At 38.4% G+C, this 10,115-nt stretch overlaps 1 protein-coding gene across 1 annotated transcript; it reads left to right on the plus strand.

Annotated features, from left to right (window-relative positions):
- The first annotated feature begins 9,566 nt into the window (after window positions 1–9,566).
- LOC138900329 (uncharacterized) lies at window positions 9,567–9,905 on the plus strand. Its single transcript, XM_070187057.1, has one exon. The coding sequence runs from the start codon at window positions 9,567–9,569 to the stop codon at window positions 9,903–9,905; it is 339 nt and encodes a 112-aa protein (XP_070043158.1).
- The last annotated feature ends 210 nt before the right edge of the window (window positions 9,906–10,115 follow it).

Below are 10,115 nucleotides of genomic sequence, written 5' to 3' on the forward strand. Positions count from 1 at the left end.
TAGATCCCCTGCTAGAAATTGTCTTAATCTATTTTTGACCATGTCAGTGTTTGAAATTTCTTTAGAAATAGTCTGCTATCCTGTGATGATCAATCATGTCCCCCATAACTAAAAAATGCAAACATGAACTTGCTTTATGTGTGTCCTGCCAACATGCCACAAATATTTGTCTATGCGTCTTAATGGTAGTCAGCTTTACAGTCCTAAGAATTAAGTATGTGGACTTCTTGCTCTATTTAGTTAGTTCAACGCATAGTTTGTTGCTTGTGTGACCATGTCCTTCATTTGGGCTTGGTATCTGGTTCTATGTGATGTTGGGCTGGGCCGTTGGATTCAGATTTACTAGACTAATCTTATGAGTTGGGAACTAGAGTCTACTGGAGCTGTTGAAGGCTTGGAAAATACTAGGTTATCTATACTGGTCCTATCACTGGGCCTATAGTGGTCTTCTTATGTAATTATTCATATTTAATTCTGGGTCTGTAATAATTTTGTAATTGAACAGGGGTAGGGTATTTTAATTTTCGCACAAAGGGTAGAAAGCATGCCCTATAAGACCTATGTGCACTACTTGTTGTTTTGGCTCTCATGCGTTGCACACTAGTAGAAACCATGCCTATAGTAATCACACACTCACTCAACCTGTTTACTATCAAAGAATGAGTTTAAGTACTTTATTTGTTCCCCGTGTCTACTGCTATGTGTTGCTAGACATAATTCCTGTAGGAAACAAATGTCAGTAAGTGTTCATTGAATTTGCGCAACTGCAGAACATTTCCTAGATACCATGCCTATAGGATCACTAATGCTCATCTAGACATCATGTCTATAGGACCTTAATTGACTAATTAGCTATTGATATTGTTATCATATTGCTCGCCTAGAAAACTTGCCTACAGGGGCAAAATGTTATAAAATATGTTTCAATTGCCAACTCTTAGAAATCCTGCCTATAGGGTACTGTTACACGCCTAGAAAGTATGCTAATAAAATCAAACAAGGGTATTTTTAAGTTTTCAAACGGTTTCACTGCCTCCTTGCGCAAATAACTTAGAAATCATGCCTATAGGGCTTGTAATAATCTGCAAATTCGTTGTCCTGAGACGACAACACTGCCTGCACATTTAAAATTCAGAATCACATAGAAATCATGCCTATAGGACTTAATGATTCCAACACATCTTAATATTGCTTGTAATATGAACCTGCTCGCGTGCATTTATTGCTTACATGTGGAGGCCAACTTGAGCCATTCATTTGTCTTTATGTGCAGTCTTACATATTTTGAATATCGTTAAGATTTATCATTTTTTGAGAAACCTAAATGAAGTCTAGAACCACCAAATAGTAGGTCCAAAGCCTCCTGGGCCATAGGCATGGGACGGGTAGTGCACGCATAGGACACGACTTAGAACTAAATTAGAATGCTTTAGGTAAACAACTCTAACATAGTAATCGGGTAGCAGGAGATGATAGTCTGTGCCCGCTGAATAATATGAGCAACTCCTATCTAAAAGGAGTTGCGAAGTATTATTTATGTTGCACGGGGTAATCCTTTAGGCTAAAAAAATATAGGACCCCCCTCCCCCCTTTTTTTCTTTATATACTTGATATCTATATTTAGTCATTTGAACATTGTATTTATATCTTGTAGTTCTTAAGATTTGATTGTGTTATAATGAACTTCTCTGACCTTTGTTTATTTGATCACCTAGTCTAATTACATAATCCACATAGTTCTAAGTTCGCCCAGGACCCACAGTTGTGGACCTCAAAGAGTGCCTAACACCTTCTCTTTGAGGTAATTTGAGCCCTTACCCAATCTTTGGTGACGTTGACCAGTCAAACAATGTTATTTACACAAAGGTTCCTTAACTCACCTTAAAATCACTAGGTGGCGACTCTTATCTTGTAATACCCATTTAAAAGAGTTGTCACATGTCGAAACCCGATTTCGCGAGAAAATGGGGCGCGACAGCATGGCGACTTTGCTGGGGATATACTTAGGCTCTTACCATAATAAACTTGATTTATGTGGATTATTTTCGTCATGTATATCCCCTCCCTTTCTAACCTTTGTTGTCTAATTTGCTATGATATGCACATCATTTCCCCTATTCACCTCTACTTGCTATGACCGCTCTTTATTGCTACTTTGTTACTTGCTTTGCCTATATTCTATGAACTAAACTAACTCTTTCCTTTTTGTCTTTATTCTATTTCCTTGTTTACTCTTGCTATTTTATTTACTTCTTTTACATATTCAATCATGCAAATACCTGACAACATGTTATTATCTCTGCATAAAGCATGCTCCACATCATACTCCACTCATTCTAATTATCAACATAGTGGCGCTTGATGAGTGTCCTCGCTCTTCCAAAATTACCTTTTTTTTAAAAATCAGAAAGGCTTATTTGCGATAGACTAGTTGATCAGCGGTGTAGTCGATGGTCCCGTGCCTTTCACTCTCAAGTTCTCCACTTGAGAGTACCTGTCTAGACCTTTCTAGAAACCTTACTCCAATATCAAATGTACATGCATTATGTTAAACCTAGTAAAGGCTAAAATATTGTTAACGTAATAGCTCACTAAGATAAGCCTTGTCCAAAGCCCGACGGGATTTCCACAATCCTAATGGGTATCGTCATGTTGCGTGCATTACTTGGGAAAAATATGCCAATATGTTGATCATTAACGTGTAAATGGTCGAATCTGGAAGGGGAAAAGGATAACCTTTATTTGTTTGCAGAAAATGAAGCATGAAGTCCCTAGGTTCGGTATGGTCCAAAACATCCCACCTCTGCTACTTGACTGGTGGAAAGACCTTGCGCCTTGCGACAAGAATCATATGAAAAGAGTACTTGGAAACTTGCCGTCTTCTCTTAATATCCAACCAAATAGAGCTTTGATTGTGGCTGTTACCATGTTCTGGGATGAGAAAAGAACGGTCTTCCAATTTGGTGACATAGAAATGGCTCCTCTGTTAGAAGAAATAGGAGGTTTTGCTAAGCTTCCTTGGGATAGCCCAGGATTATGGTAACATCCCGGAAAATTTTGAAGTACTTAAGCGCTATTAAGAAAGTTGATTACACTAATTATATTATTTTATGTGTAGACAAGGACTATTATATGAATTATATCAATTGATCATGATAATATATGTATGATGTGCATTAATATGGTTTATGGTCTAAGAAGAGCCCCAAGGTTAAGTCAAGTTGAAAATTGTATGATGGGATAAAGTTTCAAGTGAGTTCGCACAAGACCCTATCAAATTAAAGCCCTTTGAGTATAGTTTCCAACCCTTCAAATTGTTTGTCATTTGGACACTCCTACAAGAAGTTATGACCAAATTACCAAAGGCTGGAAAAATGAGATTCTGCGATGATTCTGCGATCGCGAAAGTGCTTCTGCGGCCGCAAATTGGTCGCAGAATGGACCAGAACAGCCTAGTTCTGGGCACCGATTTTTGCGACCCGCATACCCATTCTGCGGTCCATTATGCGACCGCAGACCTTCTTTCGGAGGGTTAATTTTTCTATTTTCATAACTCGACCACATTTTGATAAATAAGCTTTGGGGTTTATTTTGGGGCAATTATATGAGGTTTTTTAAGAGAGAAGTGAGAGTGTTCTAGAGAGATAAAGTAGATGAAGTGTTTAGTTCAACAAGATCTTGTCCAAGCTTTAAAATCCAACAAGGAAAGAAGATGGTTGATTAGGAGTATGATTCGTGGGTATGAGAGTATTATTTATACATGTATGTACCAATAAGATTTGTGGGAAGATTGTTGGGCTAAAATAAGTAAAGATTGGGTTGATGAGTGAAGGAAATATTGTAAAAGAACCTTGTAGCCAAATTTGCACACCTAGTGTTTGATAAAATGTTCAAATGAGCTGCGACCATGAATATCTTCCTAATTATGGTTCAATTTTTTTATGTATCAAAATAGATTGGGATTGCTAGAATTTCCGGAATGTTGTAGTAATTTAAGGAAAGCTCAAAGTGCGATATGTTGGCTAAACTTCCTTCTTAGAATTGAATTTAATGATGTTCCCGTAAGTTTCAAGTATGGATGTCTCAAGTTCCTTATTCTATGTTCTGGGTTGTTTCCAATAAATTTGAATATCCTAAATAAGCAAAGTGTCGAGAATTATGTATTCAAAACGTGTTCCGAATGTTCCTATCACATTATGTTATCTTTTGGGAATGTGTTCAAGAATGATATGTGTATTAAAATACTATGTCTTTGAGTTGTGTTTCAAATGAAGGTTATGATGCCAAATTGTGTGAGAAAACTCAATATACTTAAGACTCTTAATTGCTTATATATGTACCTAAAGTCTTGAATGGAAATATCTTATTGTTGATAACCTATAAAGATGGCTGGAAGTGAAATAAGTGAATTGGGGATATAAAGTGTGGCCAACGTGCCAATAGTGAAAGTTATACTTGTGGCCAATGGTGCCAATGAAATGAAATGACGTGAGAAAGATTAAGAAATGAGCTTTGACTCAATTATTCCAAAATTGACTTCGATAATATAATTGGCTAAAAGCTTATGAACTCAAGTGATACCCATATGTGGCTGTTTTAGCTAATGCTATGCTTTGTAAGTATTTTTCAATGTGTTTTGCGTTCTTACATATTCGTGAGTGGAAATTGTGTATGATTTTAACTTGTGCTTGGATTTCCAATCATTTTACTCAATTTCTTGGAAAGAAATCTATTGTATTTAAAGCCTTCATTACTAATGAACTTAAAGTTGGGATTTCCGGAATATTCTACTTGTTGATAATTATGATGATGATCTATGAAAGGGAAAAAATGAAAGTGTGAAATATGAAATACGGTCATTGCACCATGAATAAAGAATCATATGTATGGCCAAGAGAGCCAATGAAATAATAATATTGTAAGTGGTTGAAAGTACGGATTAAGTGATATGTGGTGTGAAAGGTTATGAGATGTACGTATTTGTACTTTTGTTTCCAATGTGTTATGAGTCCTTACGTTTTGCGAGTAAAGGCTATGATATTCCTAAATGTTCTAAATGCTCTTAATGTTCTATTATTAACCATGGAAAGTACAAGTAATTGATTTTATGAACATGAAATATGATCGTTGCCTAAATGAGAATTTTGAAGTGTTGTATGTCCGAATGGTTTCAATTATAGTTGTATGCTTATGAAATAATGTATGGAAATGACTTCGATTGTTAATCCCCCAAGAGTCATAAACCTAGATAATGACCTCAAGAGGTCAAGGGAGTGAATAATGAGATGGAAGTGTGATGTCCTTTGTTAAATGATGATGAACCTTAAGAAAAAGGAATTGGGCCCATGTGCCAATGAAATCGACTTATTGATTTACCATGCATGCGCTAATGTAATGAGTTGTGTTTCTCCATGATGAGCATGGACATGAAGTATTCCTATGATATGAGTAATTACGACGTTAAATGTAATGACAAACTATGTTGCTTTGGGTTTATATATGGTATTGTGATTGGGAATACACCTCCACCCGCATATATTGGGGTGAGGCGGCATGACTGCTTTGTGTTGGGATTGTGGTATTGTGATCCACCTGCGTATATTGGGGTAAGGCGGTAGGACCGCTTTGTGACAGGATTGTGGTATTGTGTAATACACCTCCACCCACATATATTGGGGTGAGGCGGCATGACCGCTATGTGTTGGGATTGTGATATTGTGATACACCTTCATCTATGTGTATTGGGGTGAGGCGACAGGACCGCTTTGTGACAGGATTGTGGTATTATGTAATACACCTCCACCCGTATATATTGGAGTGAGGCGGCATGACCGCTATGTGTTGTGATTGTGGTATTGTGATACACCTCCATCTGCATATATTGGGGTGAGGCGGCAGGGTCGCTTTGTGTAGAGGTTGTGATTTCGTGATACACCTCCACCCGCATATGTTGGGGTGAGGCAGCAGGGCCGTTTTGTGTGAGGGTGGTTATAAAGTATCCCGACTTAATATCGATAAATTTGAATGGAAGCTCTTAATAAATTTGCTTGATGTTAACGGCTATCTAAGCCCATTTATTGTTATCATGATTCATCATATTCATGTTGTATTTCCAAGCCCTTGAATAGGTGTATTTGTATTGTGTAAGTGAACACTGTGAACGGTCTATGCGTATAATATGATATGTGAACACTTAGGACGGTCTACGAAATGTATATGTGTAAAATAAGGGAGGAAGGTGCCACTTTTATTATCCTTGTTTGTACATGTTGTTACAATTACATTATATTATGTATTCCACGTATAGTTCATATGGATTAGTTGATCCTAAAAGAAGGTTAGAATAATGCAAGTATAATAAGATTTGAAATGTGATTTTATTGGATGTTTCGTAGTTTCTTGATATACTTTATTTGCCTCTTATTTGAGTTGCCGTATTTTCATATATTATTTTGACTGCCTTACATACGAGTACTATTCCACATGTACTCACATCCCTTTTTTCGGGGGCGCTGCATCTTTTAATGGATGCAAGTATACTTCTACAGGATGATATGGATCTTTGATAGGGATCTTCTTAACTACTCAGCTTATGGTGAGCCCGCTACAGTTCTAGTAGGTGTTTGGGTCTAGTTCGTTTTATGTATATAGGTATCCATTGTCAGAGAAGCTCCATGTACACTGTGGGTCATGTAATTAAAGATTCGAGTTTTGTCATGTATTTATGTTCACAGTATTTATAGCTATTTATAGAGTTGTGTAACCACCACGAGAAAGAAAATATGGGCCATTGAGCCAAGTGTATTTAATATGAAAGTGAAGTTCTTATTATGTTATGGTAAATCATGCATGAATAATGATGAGAGGTTAATGTAAATTAGGCTTTCTCGATTGGGTTTACTCGGTTGAGCGCCGGTCGTTCTCCTCGATTTCGGAGCGTGACAATTACTAGTGCAAGATAATCTCACCCCTCGCGGTTTTCTAAAGATGATAGGTTTTAAGAAAAATGATGAGTTGCTTTGTTTAAAGAAATCGTATATCCCATTTGAATTTCTTTATGAACGTTACGGGAATAATAAGTCATATCACCTTCATCATGATGAACTCTCCATTACTTCCCTACGTTGGATGCACTGCCGAGTTTATGTATTCATCATCTGCTTCTTGGGTCTGTTGAAATTTCCAATGAAAGGGGGGGGGGGATTCACACTCGTTTAGCTATGATTACAAGAACTTTAATGGAAGGCATCGAGGGGCAAACCTACACCATCATCCCTATGATCCTAGTTGAACTGTACCGCGCTCTAGATCAGTGCAAGCAGGGGTTCGAAACATTTTAAAGGTTGTAATCTATTATTGCATGTCTCGTTATTGGAATAATTTCAGAGGGAAGAATATCGTAAAGAGCTTCTGCGACGGCCATTGAATGACTACATAGCTTACCACCATCCAAAGAAAATGATATTCATCCCAGATAGGTTCGCACAGACCGGAAGTGTTATAAGTTGGGTACGTTTCTTCAGCAATCTAACAGACGAGAAGGTACATTGGACGTTTGAATGGTTTCCTAGCGGTGAGTTCTTCATCAGGTCGAGGGATACTACTTACGTGGTATTGATCGGGTTGCAAGGAATTTATCCTTATGCTCCTATAAGGGTAATGAGACAGGCAGGAGGAAAACAAGTCATACCTATGGTTCCTATCATGGTCCAGTACAAGGCAGGTTTCAAAGGGGACATCATTCCTTTCAAGTTCGAGGCGCAACATATGTGGAATCAGAAGGTCATTGTAGAAAGAGAGACTATCGAGTCAGACAGGTAACATGCTGGTCATGTGTATTTTTATCCATCATGGTTGGTAGATGATATAGCAGGAGACATCACGCCTGAGGTCAATCTTGAAAACAGGATCATTGATGATGCTGATGAGGCACATGTCAAGTATATAAGCCTTCACAAAAGGGTTTTCTAGTCGGAAGCTAGGCATCTAGAATAGCATAAAATGAACATGGAGACTATAAATGAATATAAGGGATCACCTCTAAGTGAACAGAAAGGTTGGAATATCTAGAACAGGGATTGATGGATCTCGAAGGAAAGATTAGAAAGAGGCTTGCAGATTGTCAAAACATTGATGGCAGCGAAGGAGGGAATCTTGCAAAGGCTTACTTATTATTGGATATGCGCGACCTGGGAACTTGATTGATGGAGTCAAAAGATCCAAGCATAGAGAAGGACACTCAGGGACCAAATAGATTAACAAATAATGTTATTTACTGCTTTCTAGCTTAGTTTAGATTTCGATTGTAATAATGCTAAACACCATTAGTGACTTCATTATTATTGTCAATTTTGTAAAGTTTGGTTCATTTTCACATTAATGAAATAACACAATATTGGCATCAATTTTCTCTAAGTCTATGTGTCGCTTAGGCCTAACTCAGGAACAATGCGGTCCCCAATTAGGACGCGAGTTATTACATGATTTTGCAAAACATGTTTAATATTGCAAGCATTCTTTCAATACCCCTTACTAACTTGGTTACCTTTTGCTTATTATTTCTTTTGATTATTCCCATTCTCCAAGGTTGGTTTGTGCATACTGGCATCGTCAGCATATCACACTAGATCCAGAGGTCCTCCACCTCCTCCTCCACCAAGATATCCCAAAAGCAAGAACAAAGAAAAAGCAAAAATGAATGATATGAGTGGTATCAGAAAAGATAACGCTGGCATGGCAGAGAATGTCAAAATTTCAGATGGCTGAAGCACTCCAGCACAGAATGAACTGGTATTACGTTTGGAACAAAAGATCTTGGAGCTACAAGGAGAACTTGAGCAGGTCCGAAACTTGGCAAACCTCTCTCTCACCCTAAATGTCCCTGATATTAACCAACAAAATCCAAACACACAAAACCAAGAACCACCACAAAACCCAGAAAACCAAAACCCGCCACCAAACCCTCATGCACCACACCAGTACCCCACACCTTCCCAAAACATTAATCCTCCTCCAATAAAAACTCCTCAACAACACCATCACCACCCAACCCAATACCCACAGGCTATCACTTATCATACTCCCCAGAATACGCCATAACCCACTCCTGATCTCCAAAACTCAACAAATGACCACCCTTATTCCCAGATCCCCAGAGTCCACCAAAGCAACCCAATATATATGGAAACCTTACCCCACACCCCGCATCAAACATACCCGAGTCGGCCGAGAAGGACCTGCTCATTAAGAATGTTGTGGAAGAACTCAAGAAGCTTACTGGTAGAGTTTAGAATGTCGAAGGTGGCAAAGGCATTTAAGGATTGAATTATGAAAACTTGTGCATTCAGACAGATGTAGAGTTGCCGGAGCGGCAAAAGCCTCCCAAATTTGAAATGTTCGATATAACTGGTGATCTGAAAGTGCATCTGAGGACATATTGTGACAAGCTTGTAGCAGTGGCCAAAAATGAACAAATCCGCATGAAGTTGTTCATGCGAAGACTTACATGAGATGCATTGTCCTGGTATATCAGCCAGAATCTGAAGAAGTGGGTGAGCTGGGTAAGCATGGCATCATACTTTATGGACATATTCAAGTTCAACACAGAGAACGCACTGGATGTTTTCTACATCCAAAACCTCAAAAAGACACCAACAGAAACCTTCTGTGAATATGCTACTCGGTGGAGATCTGAGGCTGCAAAGGTAAGACCAATGCTTGAAGAAGAACAAATGAATAAGTTCTTTGTCAGAGCCCAAGACCCGCAGTACTATGAATGGTTGATGGTTATTGAGAACCACAAATTCTCCGACATCATCAAGCTAGGAGAAAGAATAGAAGAAGGGATTAAAAGTGGGATGGTGACGAATTTCGAAGCACTGCAGGCCACAAATAAAGCCTTATAATCAGGAGGTATTTCAAAGAAAAAGGAAGTAGGTGCTTTCATGGTGGCCCAAAGTACTAAATCTCCACTCACATACCAGACACCTCTACCCACATATCAGCCTTCACCCCCAGATATCAACAACCTGCTATTACCTACCATGCCTATAAAACTCAACCTGCGTATTACTATTCACCTCCACCCACCCGCCAAAACTACCAAAAACCACGAC

This window comes from Nicotiana tomentosiformis, chromosome 10, assembly GCF_000390325.3.
Source record: "Nicotiana tomentosiformis chromosome 10, ASM39032v3, whole genome shotgun sequence".
NCBI classification, from domain to species: domain Eukaryota; kingdom Viridiplantae; phylum Streptophyta; class Magnoliopsida; order Solanales; family Solanaceae; genus Nicotiana; species Nicotiana tomentosiformis.

Coding starts and splice junctions, on each gene's coding strand:
- LOC138900329 (XM_070187057.1), top strand. CDS start 9,567: ATGGCATCATACTTTATGGACATATTCAAGTTCAACACAGAGAACGCA.